Raw genomic sequence first — 22907 nt, forward strand, 5'->3', positions numbered from 1 at the left:
CATTAGATTGGGACAGTGCTGCTTTTACAGAATTTTGTACCCATATTATTTATTATCAAGTGTATGAAAAAGAAATAAACATCAATATTTAATCTATATATACGAAGTATAATTTACTAATAAAATAAAACACTCTAATATCATTATGAAATACATAATAATTAGTACATGGATACAACCACACTAAACTTAACATTTTAGCAAACTCTAATAGTCATGGAAATCTTAGAAACTAAAAATATCATACACCATTACATTACATGCTCGGTAAGACATCTCAACATACCAAACTTACACGTAAATACGTACGATTCTATATTAATACCACACAATCTAAGAAGATAGGAACTTGTAGAAAAGAGATTCAAATTTGGCCATCTCCTTGTGTGGAAGAGCAACCAAAACATTGACCCCAGCATTGGATTCATTAATATCAGGAAACAACAATATGATGTCCTTCCTATGATACACCAAAGGGCAACAATACTTTGGTTTTCCCCAAGGATACTCCACTTGATTAAACCCTAGTCTCCACCATGAAGACATCAAGAACTCCCCATTAGGAAACCCTTTGTATAACTCACCCCAATCTATGGCTGATCGCGCATACTCATCGTTCATCCTTGGGGCTCCTTCTGTCACCAAATCCACTAGCTCCGAGAGTGGAGCTTCCTCTAATTTCTTGCAATCAGCCATTGCATACGCGGTTAATACTGCATTACCGGCGAATGAGGTTGGTAAAGGAGGGTTTAGCTTTCCCCTAATATCAACTGCAAATAGCATGGTTGATGACCTTTCTGATAAGTTGTTTTCATCATTTTCACTATTAGATAAGGCCTTGCAACGCCAAACTAGAGCTGAAATCACGTTGAATCCCGTTACTTTGCCCTTTCCGTTGGTGGGCCCTGCCTTCGCCTTGGCCTTAAGGTCAAAGATGTCATTTTCCGAAAGACTAAATATCTTAAAGTCTAAGTCTTGAGGGGTGGTATCGAAGATGGTAGGATTCTGCTCACCTTCACCCTCTTGGCCAATTGGGATCTTAAGCTTAAGGAGTTCGGGGTGTGGGAACGTGACACGTGGCGGATCACGAGCCGCAAGCAACTCACGGTCATTGCATGGGACAATTGGTAAAGGCTTGTCATCTGCTAAGGCTGCTAGATTTTGTAACAAGTATTTGATGCTTGTTCCATCAAATATTGCATGGTTGGTTTGGAGACCCATTGCAAACCCACCACATTTAAACGCCGTCATCTACGGAAAAATAGTTGTTATGCAATTACTAAAAGGATAGATACATCATACATTCACATCAAAGAATTGACAAATTTAGTAACACTCTCTAGACAACTAATTAAAAGAAGGAAGAAATATTGTGTACAACTAACTACTAGCTAGAAACAGTTTAAATGTCATTTTTATATCATTAACGAGGTTTAATTTAAATGTCACTTAAAACACAAATTATAAGAATAATCTACTAAGGAGTACCTCAGTTTCACAATAGATAAATTATATTGATTGACTTTTTTCCATTTCTACGCATTACTTTGATCATTAATTTGTGTACAACATCAATTTTTAATTGAGAGCAGTCCAATAATATAATATGTTACATAAAATAATTAATTTTTAAACAAGTATATATGTAAAAAAGTGTATACAAAGTTAGTGAATTAAATAAATAAGCAAAAAGTCAATACCTTGCATTTATTGTGAAATGGAAGTAGTATGTTGATGACATTGAAATCGAGCTATAATTATGAATTTTTATTTAAAGCTAGTAATATTGAAATACATATGAAATACTTTGTACTAGTTTTGTGTTGACAACTTTTGAGATTGAACTTCAATCTCACTAATTTTACAATAAGTATATTGAATTATAATCCGAATATATCATCAATCGTTAGTCATTATATTTGGCACTCCATTTGTTGTAATTATTTTTTAAGCAATAATATAAGGTTTGAGAAAATACTATATTGAACCTACAAAGGGGAAAAAAAAAATGTGTGGTTGAGCCTCATACTAATAATGTCCATACCAACCTTTAATCTCTTTTAATCTTGACATAATATAGAGTTGGTGTAAAGCATATGTTCGTACTTTCATGTGAAATTCGTAGAAAAGAAGATGGTGATCATGGAAAGAGAATGATAATATATAGAGGAAATTAAAGTCACAAGATCAGATTTTTATGAAAATTATCAAAGCAATATAATGGAACCAACAATAACAAATGAAATCTACCTCAATAGGTAGACTACATATTCAAATATATTTAATGTGATGATATAATTTTTTTGCGATACTCATAAGTCATAGCTCTCACGGTTCCTAAATAATACAAGTACTAATTTTGTTATTCAATTCACATTTTGGAAATAAAGTCACTTATTTTTAGACCAATTAAATGTTTCGTATGAAGTTGGAGTCAAAATACATTAAACACATAGTAAAGCTTGATTTAGTGAAAAGATTTGCATCTGACAGTCACGAGATTGTAGAATTAAACTCCATTAGAGGCTCCATAGGATGCGGTGGGTATTTCCTTACCCAAGACATCCTCTCCATCACTCTTAAGGAGTATTGCGAGTTTTTGTCTTGATAAAACCTTCTCCTTATCTTAATCTCCGCAATAAGTACAATATAAAAGTAATGTAGTTATATGTAAATGATCTTAAAACAGTCTCTGTACTGCTAGAGTACTACTCTCTTTGTCCTTTATATTTTGCTCCATTTGACTTTTCACGGTGTTCAAGACGTGTATTCAAATGTATATATCTTAATTTTTATACGCATAAAAATTATAAAAGTTTGATATTAATAAAATATACAATGAGATGATTCTAATAAGACCCCACATAAATATATTATCACTTATAAATTATGGAGAATTTATGGTCAAAATTTTATAAGTTTGACCCATAAAATTGCATTGGGGCAAAAAATAAGGTACGAAGGAGTAGTACGTAATAAAACGATTGATAGACTTTTGCGTAAGGCAGGTGAAAACAGTAAACACTATATATACACTGCCAGTGACAGGTAAAAAGCAACGAGCTTTAAATCCTTCAACTGTCTAGCTTTGTATATTCATTAAAGGAAATTAAAATTTTCCCCTTCATAAATATGTTAGTGTACAAAAATTAAATGTTAAGTCAAATTAAATAAATGATGTTTGGGTCCAATTTAGTCCAATTGGGCCTGGTCACTGAATGATCCAATTAAAAGCCCAAGGTTAAGGTTCAACTCTCCAAATGTGTTAAAGTCAAAAATCAACAACCTCAAAGCCATGTCAAGGTCAGTCAACGGCCCAATCAGCTTGGCCCAGCCCAACTGACTTCCGGGCCCAATCCGCCTCCTTCATTAGCCAAGGTATAAAAGCCAACAATTTGGTCAATTCTTGGTAAGACAATAAAGCCTCAAGCAACTAAACTCTTGCACAGCTTTCTCTCTCTAATATACTGACTTAAGCATCGGAGGGGCCTTCCTCGGCGTCCCCCCCGAGGCTAGTTTACGTGTATTTGTTGTGCAGGAAACCCTCGGCTCCTGCGTCGTTCGGACCGAGACCAAGTTCCCTCAAGATAAAAGGATCTTCCGAGATTCGATTGTTTTCGTCCGAAACAATTTGGCGCCGTCTGTGGGGAACGCTACTAAATTTCGCGTCAGTCATCAAACACTCCGGCAGTCGCCATGACTAAGAGTGGAAAGAGTTCCAAGAAGGCTAAGAAGGGAGGAGGCCGGATTACGGTGAGGGAACGCCAGCCGGTTTATCCCTCCCCGGAGCAAGCCTCTTCCGAATCGGAGGCCCCCATTTCTCCGGAAAGGGAAGCCTCAAGAGGTCCTAGCCTCCAGGAGGAGAACACCTCGCACCACACTCGGCAGCCGGGGCCATCCCCGAGACCGAGTGGCTCAGGTGCGAGGAACTCCCCGCCGCGCCATAGCGTGCAATCCAGGTCACATCCGCGGGAGACTCCTCCCTCCGGACCCTCCACCGAGGAAGTGGCCAGAGCAGTGGCCATCTGCATGGAGTTCCTTAAAGCTCAAGGGGCTCCAATCCAGATGCCTGATGATCACCAGCCGAGAAACCTGAAAAGGAGGATCGGTCAGGATGATGGTGGACAAGTTCCACCACATAGAGAGCTCGGCCAGAGGTGGCGAGGGGACACCCGAAACTCCAGTAAGGAGAGGAGGAGGAACCCTCAACCCTCTGACCACTCCGAAGCTCAGAATTCCATGGGGCCCTCCAAGGACCCGGAATTCGCCCGCCAAAGCGTTCACGAACGCTTGGGTTCGAGGGAGGTGAGTGTGCATAGCCGCCTCACCTTCCCAGAGGATACCGGACCCCACCCAACCTTGTCTCAGCCGGGGACGAAAACCACTTCCACCTCTGAGAGAGGAGGGAGCGAGGTCCCTGAGGCCGGGTACAAGGGGAAGGCGGTCATGGTTCCATCGAACTCGCCCTTCCAGAAGTGGATTCTGGAAGAGCATGTGCCAACGGTCAAAATCCCGGCACATATTACTTACGATGGTACCTCAGATCCTAAGGATCACATTGCCTCTTACGAGGGGCACATGTATCTGAACCCGAGGTCTGAGGCTACCTGGTGTAAATACTTTCCTACGACCCTCAAAGGTGTTGCCCAATCCTGGATCACCAAAGGGCTCAAGGAAGGCTCCATAACCGGTTGGAACGACCTCTCCAACAAGTTCAAGAGCAAATTCTCCACGGCCAACCGCCGAGAGAAGACCACTGCAGAGCTAATGAGTCTGCAGCAGGCGGAGGACGAGAGCCTCCGCGACTATCTGACTCACTTCAGCAACGAGTCATCCAGAATCACAAGCCTGGATCAAGGCCTGGCCGTGTTCGCGCTACGGAACGGCCTCCAAGCTGGAAAGTTCCTGGACTTCATGGTCATGCATCCCCCGCAGACCCTGGAGGAAGCCTTGGAAGCATCGGATAGGTTCATCCGAGCCGAGGAGTGGAACAGATCCAGGTCTCAGTCTCGTCCGAGAATTGAGAAGCCGAAAGGGCAGCAGCCCGAAGTCTCGGCGCAGAGGAAAGGGAAGGCTAAGGCCTCAGAACCGTCCTCTGCTGCCGAGCCGAAGAAGGAAAGACACTTTCCCTACACGGGAAGGTACGACTCATACACTCCACTCTCCCTTCCCCGTGCTAAGATTTTCAGCACGACGAAGGACGAGGGGAGATTCAAAAAACCTCGTCCGTTGCCTCCCTGGCATCAGACGAGGGGAAAGGACCAGTGGTGCGAGTTCCACGACTCACCCGGACATCGCACCGAGGACTGCGTCCAGCTGAAGGACCAGATTGAGGATCTGGTCCGCAAGGGGTACCTGAGCCAATACCTCGCGGACAGGCGCGAGGAGAAAAAAGCTGAAAAAGATTCTCGGCAGGACCTCAACTTCGCTCGGAAGAAGGATAAGGGACCTCAGGGCAAGGAGTCCCTCGACATCCTAGTTATTTCCGGGGGAATCTCGCGAGGCACAGCCAAACGCCAACTGAGGGGTCTAACCCATCAGATTCATCAGGCTGAGCTTCGGCAGTCCCAGTCACCGGCGCCGAACATCCTGTTCACAGCCGAAGACTGTGAGGGGGTGGTATACCCCCACGATGACCCACTAGTAATCATTCTGGGCATCGCCAACCGCAACGTCTGGCGGACCCTCGTCGACGGCGGTAGCGGGGCGAACATCCTCTTCCGAGGAGCGTTCGACCAGCTGAGGATGGGAGCCGAGCACCTGGCCCCCGCACCCTACCCGGTGTCTGGATTCAACGGCTCTTCCTCGTATCCTGGCCGAGCAGCTAGGAATATCATGGCCGAATTTTTGGTCGTAGATGCTCCATCTGCATACAACGTGATCATGGGGAGACCCCTCATTCACGGCATTCAAGGAGTCGTCTCCACGTATCATCAAATCATGATATACGTTTCAGACGAGGGACGCTCCGAGAAAATAAAGGGCAGTCAAAAAGAAGCCCGCCGATGCAATCACCTCAAGCCATCCACGTCTCGCCGAGGCGACCGTGGCGATGGGGAGGAAAAGCACCGGGACCGAAACGCCAAAAAGCCGAGAGGCTCAGACGTTTCGGCTAATGAAGCCCCAGACAACGAGAAATCTGATGGGGGCCAAAAGGCTGACTCCGCCTCAGAGCCGAACGACTCTGATGGCCAGCCGCGGTCAGGAAAGTCTGCTAATATTGATAGCAGGCCGGAATTCGAGGAATCCAACTCTAAGAGCATGGAAACGGATGACCTGACCGAGTCAATAGAACTGACCGTAGGAGATCCGAACAGATGTGTTAGCATCGGGTCGTCACTGGAGCCAAACACCCGTGCGGCACTCGTCCAACTCCTACGGGCCAGTGGAGACGTGTTCGCCTTCTCAGCCGCAGAAATGCCCGGGATTGATCCGGACTTCGTCTCCCATAGGCTTAATGTCGACCCCTCCAGTCGACCCATTAAGCAGAAAAAGCGGAACTACTCCGCCGAAAAGAACCAGAACATCGCAGCTGAGGTCGATAAGCTCCTAGATGCTGGGTTCATTGAACCCTGTCAGTATCCGGAGTGGCTGGCCAATGTTGTAATGGTTCAGAAGGCAAATGGTAACTGGAGGATGTGCGTTGACTTCACGGACCTGAATAGGGCATGTCCCAAGGACTCCTATCCGCTGCCGAGGATCGACCAACTGGTCGACTCGACAAGCGGGCATGCTCTGCTCAGTTTCATGGACGCATTCTCGGGATACCATCAGATCTTCATGCACCCCGAGGACCGAGCTAAAACAGCGTTCATAACAAGTTCCGGGTTGTACAATTACAGAATGATGCCCTTCGGATTGAAAAATGCGGGGGCAACATATCAGAGGTTGGTTGATCAGGTTTTCGCCGAGCAAAAAGGCCGAAACATGGAGGTTTATGTTGACGACTCAATCGTCAAAAGCATAAAAGAAAAAGATCATGTCACGGACCTAGCCGAAACCTTCGCCACCCTCAGAAAATACAAAATGAAGCTGAATCCGAAGAAATGTGTCTTCGGCGTGAAGTCAGGCAAGTTCCTCGGCTTCATGGTCAGCAAGAGGGGGATTGATGCAAACCCCGCCAAAGTACAAGCTGCTTTAGACCTCCCCGAGCCGAAGACAAAAAGGGATATTCAGCGTCTAGCCGGGAGAATGGCTGCCTTGTCCAGGTTCATCTCACGAGCCTCAGACAAAGGGCTCCCTTTCTTCAAGGCGCTGAAGCTCCAAAATTCAAAAGGCATTGAATGGGGAGAAGAACAAAAGTCAGCCTTTCAGCAGCTCCGTGAACACCTGGCTCAACTCCCAACACTGGCAAGGCCAGTCGTAGGAGACATCCTATACTTATACGTGGCGGTCAGTCCAGCCACGGTAAGCGCGTTGCTGCTAAGGGAAGAAGAAAAAGTTCAACAGCCGATCTATTTCGTCAGCCACACCCTGACGGATGCCGAGACGCGCTACCCATTGTTAGAAAAAGTGGCTTATGCAGTGGTGGTGGCTGCTCGGAAGTTGCGACCCTATTTTGATTCTCATCAAATAGCGGTTCTAACTGATCAGCCGTTAGAGAAAGTCCTCGGCAAGGTTGAAAAATCCGGTAGACTAGCAAAGTGGGCTTTCGAGCTCACCGAGTTCAGTATCGGTTATCAGCCGAGAACAGCCATCAAGGCGCAAGCCTTGGCAGACTTCTTGGCCGAGTGCTCCTATCAGGAGACTCTGGATGCAAGGAGGAAAATCTGGACCGTCTTCACGGATGGGTCCTCCACCGTGAACGGTTCGGGGGCAGGGGTCGTCATCACCTCTCCCGAAGGCAAAACCTTCGAGTATGCACTAAAATTTTCATTCAAAGCCTCTAACAACGAGGCCGAATATGAAGCAGCCATTGCTGGCTTAGACCTGTGCATATCGTTGGAAGCCGAGCATGTCTACCTCAAGACAGATTCTCAGCTGGTCGCCAATCAGATCCGGGGGGAGTATGAGGCTAAAGAGCCTTCAATGGCAGCTTACCTCACAAGGATCAAATCGACAATTGCGAAGCTGAGATCTTTCGAAGTAGAGCTGATCCCAAGGGGTCAAAATGCTCAAGCGGACGCACTCTCCAAACTTGCAAGCTCAACTCTGACTGAGTTAAGCCGTTCTGTCTATGTGGAGGTGCGCCGAGAAAAGAGTGTAGCCGAAGCAATATCAATCTGCTGCGCTGCACTCGAGCCGAGCTGGATGGATGACATCCTGGCTTATAAACTCAGGGACGAGCTCCCCGAGGATAGGAATTCGGCCTCCAAGATAAAGCGGATCAGTTCACGATTCCTCGTCTTCGGCGGCCAACTCCTCAGAAAATCCTTCTCCGCTCCATTATTGAAATGCGTGGGTCCAACGGATGCCGACTATATTCTCCGAGAGATTCACCTCGGCATCTGCGGAAACCACATAGGAGGGAGAACCTTAGCCCACAAAGCTCTCAGGGCAGGGTATTTTTGGCCTACAATGATCTCGGATGCAAAGAACATGGTCAGAAAATGCGAGAAATGCCAAAAATTTGCACCGGTAATCCATCGGCCATGCCTAGATCTCCAGCCAATTCTTAATCCTCTTCCATTTGCACAATGGGGGTTGGATATTCTGGGACCCTTTCCCGAGGCCCCATACAAAAGAAAGTGGCTGATAGTCGGAATCGACTATTTCAGCAAATGGATTGAAGCGGAAGCTGCTTCAAGCATATCTGAGCAAACTGTCAGACAGTTCATCTGGCAGAACATAATAACTCGGTTCGGCATCCCAAAAGTTTTTGTGTTCGACCACGGCAGACAGTTTGACAACCTGCCCTTGCGCCGATACACTGATCAATTCGGGATAAAATTGGCTTACTCCGCGGTTTGCCACCCTCAGAGTAATGGCCAAGCCGAAGCCGCAATTAAACAGATCCTTAACGCTCTCAGAAAAAGAGTAGAGGATCAAAAGTCCAAGTGGGTAGAGGAACTTCCGGGAACCCTCTGGTCACTCCGGACAACCGAGAAGGAGGCAACGGGGCATTCACCTTTTCAGCTGGTGTATGGATCCGAAGCAGTGCTTCCAGTGGAAGTGGGCTCAGAAAGCCTACGAGTGAATCTCTTCTCAGCCGAGGAAAATGAGCAGCTCATGAAAGAGTCCCTCGACTTCCTTGACGAGATTAGAGATCTAGCCCGAGAAAGGATGGCTGCACACAAGCTCAGAATGAGCAAGTCCTACAACCGAAGAGTCTATCAACGACCTCTCAGAGTTGGGGATTTAGTTTTGAGGAATGCTGCAGCTGTTCAAAAAAGTCGCATTCATGGCAAACTCTCAGCATCTTGGGAGGGACCTTATGAAATTTATCAAGAGCTTCAGCCCGGTACCTTCAGACTCAAACAAATGGATGGCACCGAGCTGAAAAACCATTGGAATGCCGATGTGCTCAAAAAATACTATGTGTAAATCCTTCGGATAGTACAATCTATGTAAGTACACTGATTTTGTTTATAAAAAGGCCATCGAGCCAGTATTCATTCAGATTGCGTGTATTCTTTAAGTCTTTATGCTTTCTACGGTTTTTCAAAAATTCAAGGTTTCATTCGGCGCTGTCCGGGGTATTGCATAATGATGCCTTGTACCTCGGCAAGCCGTAAAACCTGCCAAAAAAAGATACAAGCCCGAAGTATTGCATAGTGATGCCTTGTACTTCGGAGAATCTGTTCCTTTGGGCAAAAAGGCCATAGACTTATCCGAAACATAGCCTAAAAAATAGGAACTGATAAAGCCCCGAAGTATTGCATAGTGATGCCTTGTACTTCGGATGAATCAGTTCCGGGTGGTAGTTGCAACTCTGAAGTATTGCATGATGATGCCTCGTACTTCAGATAAACTGCTGCCCCGGCATGGTGTTTCGGATAGTTGTTCCCTTGGATGAATTGAAGAAAGTGTCACAAGAGTACCATCTCTAGAGTGAAAACTCTCAGGTGGGAAATCAGTACTTTAAAAACAGATGTAGAAAATAAAGCAAAGTGTTCAAAGATCCTCGGCTTAGCCGAGAAAAATTATCAGCCATTCCAGAATTCAGAAGACCTCATCTTCAGATTTCTGGGGGGCAGAGGGAAATAGAGAAATGGCACAACTGATCTAATACCCTTCAGCTCAGCCGAAGTTTGATACTTATGTCAGTTTTTTCACAAGTTGAAAACATCCGAGTACAAACGGCAAAAAGAAGTCTCAGCAGAAATGATTCTCGCTAGCCGAAGTTCTGCACTTAGCAAATATTTGAAAGATCATTCAAAGAAAGCAGTAAAGTGCGAAGACTGGTAAAGCGAAGGAAAAAAAAAATACACAAGAAAGCTGAGAAAGTGAACTTCTTTGAAATAAAAATGTTGAATTACAAAAATAGTCGGCAGCCGCCCACAAGCGGAAAGTAACAGCTGCCGAAATACGTACAGGCAAAATAAAAATATAATAAGCTGTTGTACGATAAGGCAAGCTGAAGCAAAAAAAAACAAAAGGCAAAAATTCAGAAAGCGGCAAGTCTAAAGTTGAGCGCATGATGAACCGCAAGATTCTGAAGACGACTGCCCGAGTTCCTATGCTTCAGCCTGAGGATCAGACTGATCAGCTTCATTGGGCCCAATGGTGGTCTCAGCTCCAGCAGCAGAAAGAAGCAGGCTTTGCACTTTGCCGAGCCTCCCTTTCCCTCTGCTCAGCCTCCAACTCCATCCTCTCAGCTTCTTCCTCGGCTTCCTCAGCCTTAAGGATTTCAGCTTCGATTGGAGTGGCATACTTCATGTGAGGGTCTTCGGGATCTTGGACCCATTCAGCACATTTGGACCAGTCCAGCTTCGGCTCAGCATGAAGGCAGACCCTTCGGCACACTCTGAACCCGTTTCTAAAACCCATTTCATACTCTTCTTGGGTATAGATACGGACTTTGAGTAGAGCCTCAGCATCGGCCAACTTCTTCTTCGTCTCCTCCAAGTCTTCCTCGGATCTCTTCAGCTCATCGACGAGCTTGGAGGAGGAGCCTTTCAGCTCGGTAAACTCTTGCTGAACCTGGGAAGCCTCGGCCAGAACTTGGACCATTTCTTCCTTCTTGGCAGTGAGCTGATCCTCAGCCTCTTGTAGCTTAGCTCTTTGAGCTTCAGCAGCAGCAGCAGCCCTTGAGAGTTGGACATCCCTAGCTTGGAGCATCTCTTCAGCAGCCATTCTGCTGGCTTCAAGAGATTCTAGCTGATGCTGCACTTCAGCCTGTGCAGCAGCTCCTTGGATTCGGCTCTCGATAGCAGCCTTGAACTTGGAGATGTCCACCCCCAGGTGCTCTTGGAGGAATTTTTCCCCTTCCATCAGTGGGGGAAAAACTTCCTTCTCCATAGCGTCGCAGAAGGTCTGGAGGGCTTCAGCAGCCTTTTTCTCGTACTCCTCAGCCTTCTGCTGCTTCTCTTCAGCTGCTGCCTGCTTCAGCTTAGCAAGCTTTAGCTCTTCCTCGGCTACCCTTTGATCGTGCTCGGCAGCGTCCACCCTATCTTGTAGGGAATCTATCAGCTCTACAGTGAGAGTCTGATTGTGCACGAACTGAAAACAGGGGCACAAGTTAAAAAAGTAAAAAATAATAGCTGAAAGGTTGAGTTCAGAAAGAAATCAAGGCAAGGAGAATTACCTGCATCATCAGCAGTTGGTTGGACCTGGCAGGGTCAGGAACTGATCTGCTGGATTCGCCCATCCCAGCAGTGGCCTTCAGCGACCAAATCCTTGCCCTATCTACTTCGGACAGGCCAGCAAAATCGCCGAAGTAGGCTGCAGCACCTTCTCGGTTCTGACCCCATATGAGGTCCCAGATGTGGTCTGGGACTGGAATTCGGGGGGCCGAGAAACCCATTTCTCCAGACTGCAGCGTCTGGAAGGAAGGGAAGGATGACGATGGAGCCTCTTTAGCTTTGGGTGGCTCAACGTCCTCCTCCTTCTCAGAAGAGTCAATTATTGTGACCTCTTCTTCTTCAGGTGTGAGGACGAAGGCCCCAACCTCTCTGGCAATGTCCGCCGTGAAACCCTCAGCACTGGGCATCACGGCGTCTCCATCCTTGCCCTCGGCGGCACTCTCTCGAGCTTCTTCCAGAACCTCTCCCTTAGGTTTGGGAGTTCTCTGATCCACCTCCATCTCGGGGGGTGGCGGAGAGGCCCTTGGGGGTGATTGAGGCGGTGGCCGGGGAACCCTCGGCGATCCATTGCCTTCCTCGGGTTCCCTTATTTCAACGCCGATGGTCATCGGCCTCCGCTGAAAGTCATGCGGGCCGATGATGGCCATTCTTCGGCGCCTCTTCTGAAGCGGCTGCTCGTCCATACCCGAGTCTGAAGACTCTTCTTGTACTTGGTCTTCGGGACGAACAGGGGCTTTCCCTTCCCTGTGTCTGCTGCTCTCTTCAGACTGTAAAGGGCAGGCAGGGGGAAGAATGTGAGTAAAAAAAAAAAAAAAAAAAAAAAAAAAAAGAAGAAGACAAAGTTAAGTCTAAAGGCTCACCGAGGTCTTCAGCAAAGCCTCGTCTTCTTCAGCTGCCCTAGCCGCAGCTTCTTCAGCAACTCTGGAGGACCCTTCTCCACCTTCACAAGCTTCAATAACCCGTGCAACCTCTTCGGCTGTACGGGCAGCTTCAGCTTCTTCTTCCAGCAGCTGAAACAAGGGATCTCTCTTCTTCCACCAAGGCTTCTGCCTCTGATACAGAGCAACAGCCTCAATTTGGAAGTGGGAAGAGTCTAGGTGAACCTCTCGGCGCCTTGGTTCAGTGATAGGGGGAGCCCGATCAGTTACGACTCGTTCTCGGTTGACGCCAAGGCGAGCGTAATCAATGCCGATGTTGGTCTCGTCCCGTTCTGAAAAAGAAAAGGGGAGAAGTCAATTCAGTTAGTTCGGCACATCACAAGAAAGCAAAATGAAAGAAGAAAAGAGATAATTAAAAGGCCTCGGCCCCAGCCGAAGAAGATTACCATCCCTAAACTTTCGGCTGAGGCCGACAGCTGCCAGCATATTCTCTTGGAAAACATAGTGCGTATCGGGGAGCCAAGTCTCCGGGATATGCTGCATTCGGCCGCTGCCTCCCCGGTTCGGCAGCTTGCCGAAGATGTTCTGCTGATTAAGGTTCGGGTCTGGCCCGCTATCTTCGGGAGGACCTAAACTTCCCATATCAGGATCCGGCTCGGCAAGATACCGGGGAGCGCTGAAAACGTAAGGGTGGCTCGGCTCCGTGGGTGCCCTAACCCAAATCCATTGACCTCTCCAGTCCTTGTCTGAAGAGTCGTTCGGCCACATGGTTAGGAACGGGGGCCGAGACTCAATCCGATACCACCCAGAGCCATGGCATCCGTGCCCACTTTGAATGTTTGGCACTAGCCGATGGAGCCTTTTGAAGCAATGCAGGTTCGGCACGTACCTGAAGAATTTGCAGACCCATAAGTACGTCATTACCCTTCGGATGCTGGTGGGGGTCAGCTGGCACAGGGAAATGTTGTAATGGATCAGCAAGTCTCGGACGAAAACGTCCAAAGGGAACCTCAGCCCATACTGAAGCTGTCTCGTGTACACCCCCACATACCCCGGGGGTGGACGATGGATTCTATCGGATGCTGAGGGCATTCGGCACCAATATCCATCAGCTTCAAAAATGCCGTAGTGCAACTCAATTTGCTCGGCAAATCGATATTGATCGGCGTTCTCTACCCACCATGAGTAGGGGCGGTTCTTTATCATGGCCGAAGCGACTTCGGCATCCTCCCACTCTGAAAACCCTGGGAGGATATCCCAAAGGACAGCGGGAACTTCATCATCCCGTCCTGAAGCGCTCACCCCCTCAGCCCTCTGAGGAGGAGCCGAAGAAATGGGAGTCGCCCTAACCCCTTCAGCAGGGTCAGACTCTGTCCTTCGTCCATTCCAGGTCCCAATCCTGTCCCTGGGATCGGGGATTAGCCTTGCTCTCCTTGGAGCACGGGCTCCACCTCTAACTCCCCTCACCATTGACGAATTTCGAAGGAAAAAGTCGAAAAAGGGGAAAGAGTGCAAAGTCGAAGAAAAATGAAATAAAATCAAAGGAATTTACCTTGATCTGAAGCAAAAGTCGCCGATTTACGAATTGGTAGTGACAAGTCTCAGCTTCTAAGCTTAATGCTCGGGGAATTTGCGAAGTTTTGATGCGGGCTCTTGAGCGTTCTTGAGAATTCTGGGTTTGTGTTGATGAATGAGTGGGGAGAGAAGACGCGCCTCTATTTATATCTCCAGAAATGGGAATTCAAGGAGTCTGCGTTTCAATTTCTCTCAAGCACCCCACTAAGTAACCGTTAAACACACGACCTTGCAGTTAAATCGCCCACTACCCGTCCAACTTCCGCAATTATCCACATTAACTGTTGTTATCTCATTAATCATGGGTTAATTACGGTTTAAATTCACATTTTTGGATTAACAAATCATTCACTTCCCTCCTTTTCTGATTAAATCAAACCCGACCCGTCATCCTTCCAAATCGGGTCTGGGGGGCAAGTTGTTTGGGTCCAATTTAGTCCAATTGGGCCTGGTCACTGAATGATCCAATTAAAAGCCCAAGGTTAAGGTTCAACTCTCCAAATGTGCTAAAGTCAAAAATCAACATCCTCAAAGCCATGTCAAGGTCAGTCAACGGCCCAATCAGCTTGGCCCAGCCCAACTGACTTCCGGGCCCAATCCGCCTCCTTCATTAGCCAAGGTATAAAAGCCAACAATTTGGTCAATTCTTGGTAAGACAATAAAGCCTCAAGCAACTAAACTCTTGCACAGCTTTCTCTCTCTAATATACTGACTTAAGCATCGGAGGGGCCTTCCTCGGCGTCCCCCCCGAGGCTAGTTTACGTGTATTTGTTGTGCAGGAAACCCTCGGCTCCTGCGTCGTTCGGACCGAGACCAAGTTCCCTCAAGATAAAAGGATCTTCCGAGATTCGATTGTTTTCATCCGAAACAAATGATATGAAAGCTAAGGTATAACTTATTCTTATCTCAATATATATATTTTCTCCGTTCTTTTATTATTACGTCATAGGGTTGTACGCAAGGTTTTTGATAGTGGAAAAAAGGACGAGAGAGAACGGTAAAATGCAAAATTGTCCATGTAATTATATACATAAACAAATAAATCAAGTGTTCAAAAGTAAGGGTATATTAGGTATTTGCAGTATGAACATAGATATTTCATTTCCTAAAATGAATATGGTGCAATATTTGTGAAACTTACTTAAAAGTCAAGTGGTGCAATAATTAAAAAAAACGAAAAAAGTATATAAAATGATTAAAATTGTAACAATGACATATGCTCTATTTGCCTATTTGGTGTTTAAAAGTTAAATCAAAGTAAATTACGTAAATAGTGTACAAAGTACAAATATAATACTAACTTTGGAGTTCGAGAAGCTAGATGCCAAGTTCTAAAGTTGATAGAGCCATAGAGGTCGTGTTGTGACAAGTTATATCATTAAATAAGTTCAGTTATAAGCTGGAAATGTTAAGTTGCATTCATTAAGTGGAACTCGGATTACATTCAAACTGATTGAATTGAAACTCTTTCATGATTGATTTATACAAAATGTTTTTATTTTTATTTGTAAAATATAGAGTGTTACAAAAGATATATACCGCAAATGAGATTTTTATCTTGAAAATGAAGTGTATAAATTGATCATATTTATAGGAGTTGCAATATTGTGAAATTTGACATAATAAAGTGTTAATCACCCAAAATAACATCTTAAATCTACTTTATTATTTGAGTATATTCTTTATCCATTTTAATTATGGGGTAACATCTACTACTAAATTTATCTTAAAATACTTGTTAATTTACTTTTGCCTACTAAAATTTTGACCACTAGTTACGACAAATACAAATATACACATTAATACATTATAGATACATGGTTAATTATATTCATGTCGATTAGAATACATTTAGTTTTCCTCTAAAAAAAATACATTTATACATTATGTTTAAAATTATTGTTGTGCGACAGCGGAAGCAAAGGTCGAAAACAAACAAGAAAACAATAAAGAAATTCAATGCAAACAATAAGAACAACACCAAGAATTTACGTGGTTCACTATCGATGTGATAGCTACGTCCACGGGCACCGAGATCGAATGATTTCACTATAAACTGCAAAGATTACAAAGATGATTCTTGTATTTCTCAAGAACGGCTCTCACTCTGTCTCTCTTCACCCTAATACTGATATTAGGGAGGTTTTATATTAATCCCTAATTAAAAGATACTTGGGCAAAAAGATAATAAAATAAGATAACCTAAAACCGCAAAATCCGCGTTCCGTATTTTTCCTTCTCCGCCCGGTCAGACCGGGCAAGGTCTGCCCGATCGGGCGCGAGAAGAAAACTCCATACGAATGCTTCAACGTATCCAACCCCCACCGCCCTGTCAGACCGGGCAAGGTCTGCCCGATCGGGCGAAGGCTCGCCCGGTCGGGCGAAGGCTCGCCCGGTCGGGCGCGAGAGCAGCTTCTTCAACGAATTTGCCAGGCACCTCTTCTTCTTCCGCCCGGTCAGACCGGGCAATGTCCGCCCGATCGGGCGGACAAAGCTACGAAGTACGAGTCACCTAATATACTTATCAACAATCTCCACCTTGACGAGAACTCGTAGTCAGCAAACGACCCCATCAAGACATAGTGAAAAAACATCTCAAGCCAAACCCGATGCAGGACTCATGCATAAGCCATACATCCCGATAAGTCTTCAACCAAGACCCATCACATACTCGTCTCCAAGTATAACAACTCATAATGCTCCACCTGCATCACAAGCCCCGGGCAAGCTCCACCTTAATGCCAACACACCTACACCAGGAGCTCCCCAACTTCGCCCCTCAGGGCCTACTACATCACGTAGTAATCAATATTTAGCAAGTCTAAGCAATGTTTAAACTTGCTAAACGGAACAGGCTTAGTGGAGAAATCAGCCGGGTTGTCAGCAGTCCCAATCTTCTTCACCTTAATCCTCTTGTCAGTACGTAAGAAATGATACCTGACATCAATGTGCTTCGTCCGATCATGGTGTACTTGATCTTTAGCTAAGCAAATCGCACTTAGACTATCACAATACACTGTAGCAAAATCCTGTGCAATACCCAGTTCACCTACTAGGCCTTTGAGCCGAATAGACTCCTTAGCTGCAGAAGTTAGAGCCATATACTCAGCTTCAGTAGTTGACAACGTAACTGATGACTGCAATGTAGACTTCCAACTAACCACAGAACCACCCAAAGTGAACACATAACCAGTCACAGACCTCCTGGTATCCACATCAGCTGCATAATCAGAATCACTGTACCCAGTGACCAAGCATTCCTTACCATTCCCGTACACAAGACCAATATCAGCTGTCCCTCTCAGGTAGCGAAAAATCCTTTTCACCCCTTGCCAGTGTTCCCTCCCAGGTCGAGCCATAAACCTGCTTACAACACTAACAGCATGCGCAATATCCGGCCTAGTACAGACCATAGCATACATCAAACAACCAACCGCGTTTGCATATGGAACTCTAGACATATAAGACAACTCCTCCTCTGATTGAGGTGACATAGACAAAGACAACTTACAACTAACAGTAGTTGGCGTACTTATAGGCTTCGATTTTTCCATCCCAAAACGAGACAAAATCTTTTCAATGTAGCTTTTCTGAGTCAAGAAAAGCTTACCTCTAGCCCGATCCCTGTAGATCTCCATACCCAAAATCTTCCTAGCTGCACCCAAGTCTTTCATGTCAAACTCCGAGTTAAGCATCTCCTTTAATCTAGCAATATCAGATTTATTCTTTGTGGCAACCAACATGTCATCAACATATAACAAAAGATAAATCATGGAACCATTATCCAGCTTACTATGATACACACAGCAATCATATGAATTCCTGTCAAAACCTTGTGAAACCATAAAAGAATCAAACCTTTTGTACCACTGTCGGGGGGATTGCTTAAGTCCATACAATGACTTTAGCAATCTGCAGGCATAGTGTTCCTTTCCAGGAGCTTCGAATCCTTCGGGCTGCTTCATCAGAATCTCCTCCTCCAAATCGCCATGAAGGAAGGCCGTTTTAACATCCAACTGCTCCAGCTCAAGATCAAAATGTGCTACAATTGACAATAACACACGGATAGAAGTATGTCGAACCACAGGTGAGAATATCTCAACAAAGTCAACCCCTTCTACCTGACTGAACCCCTTAGCAACTAGCCTAGCCTTAAAACGTATTTGCTCAGTTTCCGACAACCCTTCTTTCTTCTTGTAAATCCATTTACAACCCACAAGCTTCCTCCCTTCCGGTACCTTTACCAGTTCCCACACTCTGTTCTTGTAAAGGGACTGCATCTCTTCACCCATTGCGGCAAGCCATTGCGCAGACTCACTACAACTAATTGCTTGTTTATATGTGGCAGGTTCAAATGACTCTACATCATCAGCTACACTCAATGCATAACCTGTCATCGCATCAACACAACAATTTCTTCCCTCCATCTCTTCAATCAATCTAACAGGCTTCTTGATAACTCGTTTAGGCATCTCAAGAATGGTGTCAGGTTGACTAGATGACCCCTGATTAGATTGCTCCACCTCATCCCCAGAGTTAGAATGAGTAGGAGTAATCTCAGGTTCAGGAGTACCCGGCACTGGAACATCAGCATCATCATCAATATATTGTACCCGAGGTAAATCAGCAATGGTAGACTGATGTACCTCAAGTACCCCATCTGTCTGTAATAAATTGTCTCCTTCCCTTCTCAAATCTGAAATCTCTGCATTTTTAATTGAATACATGGTGTTTTCATCGAAAGTAACATCCCTACTAAGAATGACCCGACCCTCCGAAGGTGAAAAAATTCTAAACCCCTTCACACCATCCCCGTACCCAACAAAACACCCCTTCTTGGCTCGTGGATCCAGCTTACCCTCAATAACATGATAATAAGCAACACAACCAAAAATCTTCAAATTCGAAAAATTAGGCAACTTACCACTCCAGATCTCAAACGGAATCTTGGAATCAATTCCAGAATGAGGACCCCTATTAATGACATAACAAGCTGTTAACACAGCTTCACTCCAGTACCTCCTCCCAAGCCCTGCATTGGAGAGCATGCATCGGACTCTCTCTAGCAGTGTCTGATTAACCCGTTCTGCTACACCGTTCTGCTGTGGTGTCTTCCTGACAGTATGATGCCGACCTATACCCTCATCTGCACAGAACTGATTAAACTCGTCTTTGCAAAACTCTAGCCCATTGTCCGTTCGTAGCTTCTTGATCTTCCTTCCTTGTCGATTTTCCACCAAAGCTTTCCATTGCTTGAAAACTTTGAAGGCCTCATCCTTTGACTTAAGCAACCTAAGCCATGTGTATCGGGACTTGTCATCAACAAATGACACAAAATAGTGGTAACCTCCCATACCTTCAACTCTAGATGGACCCCAGCAATCTGAATGGATGTAATCGAGCACTGCATCAGTAATGTGAGCACCCTTGCTGAACTTTGACCTGTGTTTCTTACCAAACACACAATGCTCACAAAATTCAAGGTTGGCAACCTTGACCCCGGATAGAAGACCCCTCTTGGACAATAGCTGCATCCCCTTCTCCCCCATATGACCAAGCCTCATGTGCCAAATCTTAGTCATCTCCTGGTGAGATACAGATGCGCAAACCGCAGAACTAGGCAGTGTAACACCCTCAAAAACATAGAGGGTGTTCCTTTTGATACCCTTAAGTACCAACTCAGAACCTCTGAAAATACACAACTCCCCATCTGAAAACACACCATTGTACCCCAATTCATCCAGGGTACCCAATGAAATCAGATTCTTTCCTAAAGCAGGAACATGCCGTACATTAGTCAAAGTTAACCTCCGCCCATCAACAGTCCTCAACCTCATGGAACCAATACCTGTGACCTTACATGGAGCATTGTTACCGACTATAACCATACCCCCATTGCGAGGTTCATATGTATCAAACCAATCTCGACGTGGACACATATGGAACGAACACCCCGAATCTAGAACCCAGTTATCAGATAAATCATCAGACCTAGCAGAACTGACTAATGCTAAATCTTCCTCTGAATTATAGCTCTCATTCGGTTTCTCTTCAACTACAGCAGCCTGGGACTTGTTTTTCCTCACCGGACAATTATTCCTAAAGTGACCCGGTTCTTTACAGTAATAACATGTTTTAGTAGTAGTTTTACTAGATCCATCCTTGCCGTTTCCAGCACCCGACCCAGCATTGTTCCCCTTGTTAAACCCCTTATTCTTTTTAGACTTTCCGGACTTAACAAATAACCCACTACCATTATCCCCATTATCACTCGTAGCTTTCATTCTGAGTTCCCTAGTATGAAGTGCTGCCTTCACTTCTTCTAAGGTTATAGAATCCTTACCAACAACAAAAGACTCTACAAAATTCTCAAAGCTAGACGGTAGAGATACAAGTAAAATCAACGCAGCATCCTCATCATCAATTTTAACATCTAAATTACGTAAATCAAGCAAAATAGAGTTAAGTTTTTCTAGATGTTCCCGTAAGGAAGTACCTGACTGCATCCGGAGGCTAAACAACCGCTGTTTCAGTAATAATTTGTTGGTCAACGACTTAGTCATATACAATGACTCCAGCTTCAGCCACAATCCAGCCGCCGTTTCCTGATCAGCAACCTCCGTGATGATTTGATCATCAAGACTAAGTAATATGGTAGAGTGTGCCTTCTCTTCCATAACTTCTAACTGCGAGTCAGTCGGTCCGTCTCCTGACTCCGAAGTAGTACTCTTTGGAGCCAACGGACGCCATATCTGCTGTTGTTTTAACAGAGCCTTCATCTTAATTTGCCATAGCCCGAAACTATTTTTCCCGGTAAACTTCTCAATTCTTATTGTTGAATCTCCTGCCATTGTTATCTTCAAGAAACTCTCCAAGGATTGAACCTGAGCTCTTGATACCAATTGTTGTGCGACAGCGGAAGCAAAGGTCGAAAACAAACAAGAAAACAATAAAGAAATTCAATGCAAACAATAAGAACAACACCAAGAATTTACGTGGTTCACTATCGATGTGATAGCTACGTCCACGGGCACCGAGATCGAATGATTTCACTATAAACTGCAAAGATTACAAAGATGATTCTTGTATTTCTCAAGAACGGCTCTCACTCTGTCTCTCTTCACCCTAATACTGATATTAGGGAGGTTTTATATTAATCCCTAATTAAAAGATACTTGGGCAAAAAGATAATAAAATAAGATAACCTAAAACCGCAAAATCCGCGTTCCGTATTTTTCCTTCTCCGCCCGGTCAGACCGGGCAAGGTCTGCCCGATCGGGCGCGAGAAGAAAACTCCATACGAATGCTTCAACGTATCCAACCCCCACCGCCCTGTCAGACCGGGCAAGGTCTGCCCGATCGGGCGAAGGCTCGCCCGGTCGGGCGAAGGCTCGCCCGGTCGGGCGCGAGAGCAGCTTCTTCAACGAATTTGCCAGGCACCTCTTCTTCTTCCGCCCGGTCAGACCGGGCAATGTCCGCCCGATCGGGCGGACAAAGCTACGAAGTACGAGTCACCTAATATACTTATCAACAATTATGACCACTAATTTTTACTAATATGTTCTAAGATGGTAAAAGGTTTTCCTCTAATAATACAGGTTTAAATTTTTTTAGCAAAGAAAAAAAAAAAAAAAAAAAAAAGGAACGTTGTTAAATAGATTTGATATTTAATCTCGGTCAACTAGCACTGTATTTCATTATATACTTATGAGTTATGACTTACTTCAAAATACTCACTAACTACTATCTAGCTCATCATGCTTTTATTTGGACATGAAGTTTTAAGGATTAGTAGAGACTAGATCTATCACTTAAGACCAAACTTTCTTAGCTAATTATATTTTTAAAATGTAATTATCTCAAACCTAATCTAAATTTAAAAAAAAAAAATCAAGTCAACGTACATATAGTATATATCTACCAATAAAAACAAGCGTTAATTCACATTTCATTCAACTTCTAAAATAATATTTAAATAAAAAAAAATAAAAAAAAAAATCATCAAACGTAACAAAAAAAAGTACATAACAATAGGTCATACGATATTTACAAAAGAAAGTACGTAACGTAACGTACCTGAACAATACAAAGAGGGTGACCTTCCACTCCCAAGGTAGCATCAAGTTCCTTGGTTAAAAGTTCCTCAAATGCTGGATTAGGGTAAACCAAATCACCAAGTTCATCCAAAGTATACTCACAACTAGCTACCACAAACCCAATCCCTGCATTTTTGCAATCAACCTCAATTCGACCGGTCTCGGTATTAACCTTAATCCTTCCCGGTAAGAAATAATATGGCACTAGCAACTTTTGTAACGCGTTCTTAAGCTTTTCGAACACAATTTTTGGAGGGAATTCAGGGTTTGGATTAAAGAAATGTATGGTTTGAACATCAAAGTTAAGGACTTGATCAATGTTGGATAAAAACATGTTTTTTTGTTCATTTTCTTGGGGTGAATAAATTAAACATGAATCTTGGATGGTGACTTTAAGGTGTTGAGGTAAATGTGGAGGAGCTTGGTATACGGTTCCCATAATATTAGCAAATTAAAGTATGTTATTTTTTTAGGTTTTTGTTGTTGTTTTGATGTGTATGTGTTGATATATATAGATGTAAAGTAGATAGGAAGGTCATGTAAATTCTTGAAGCAAATTAATGTGCAAGCTGTTTTGTACTGGTCTTGAATGGACTTTTCACTGTCAAAACTCTCTTACAAATTAAACATAATTGAGATAGATGGAGTAATTGATGATAATTAAATATATAATT

The 22907-nt window shown here is 44.6% G+C and overlaps 1 protein-coding gene across 1 annotated transcript; it reads right to left on the bottom strand.

Annotated features, from left to right (window-relative positions):
- Positions 1 to 98: 98 nt before the first annotated feature.
- Positions 99 to 22755, bottom strand: LOC110736384 (omega-hydroxypalmitate O-feruloyl transferase-like). The gene is made up of 2 exons (XM_021916592.1): positions 22214 to 22755; positions 99 to 1251 (listed from the first exon to the last, which is right to left on the bottom strand). The coding sequence occupies exons 1-2, from the start codon at positions 22670 to 22672 to the stop codon at positions 334 to 336; spliced, it is 1377 nt and encodes a 458-aa protein (XP_021772284.1). The 5' UTR covers positions 22673 to 22755; the 3' UTR covers positions 99 to 333.
- Positions 22756 to 22907: the final 152 nt, after the last annotated feature.

This window comes from Chenopodium quinoa, unplaced genomic scaffold (genome assembly GCF_001683475.1).
Source record: "Chenopodium quinoa cultivar QQ74 unplaced genomic scaffold, ASM168347v1, whole genome shotgun sequence".
NCBI classification, from domain to species: domain Eukaryota; kingdom Viridiplantae; phylum Streptophyta; class Magnoliopsida; order Caryophyllales; family Amaranthaceae; genus Chenopodium; species Chenopodium quinoa.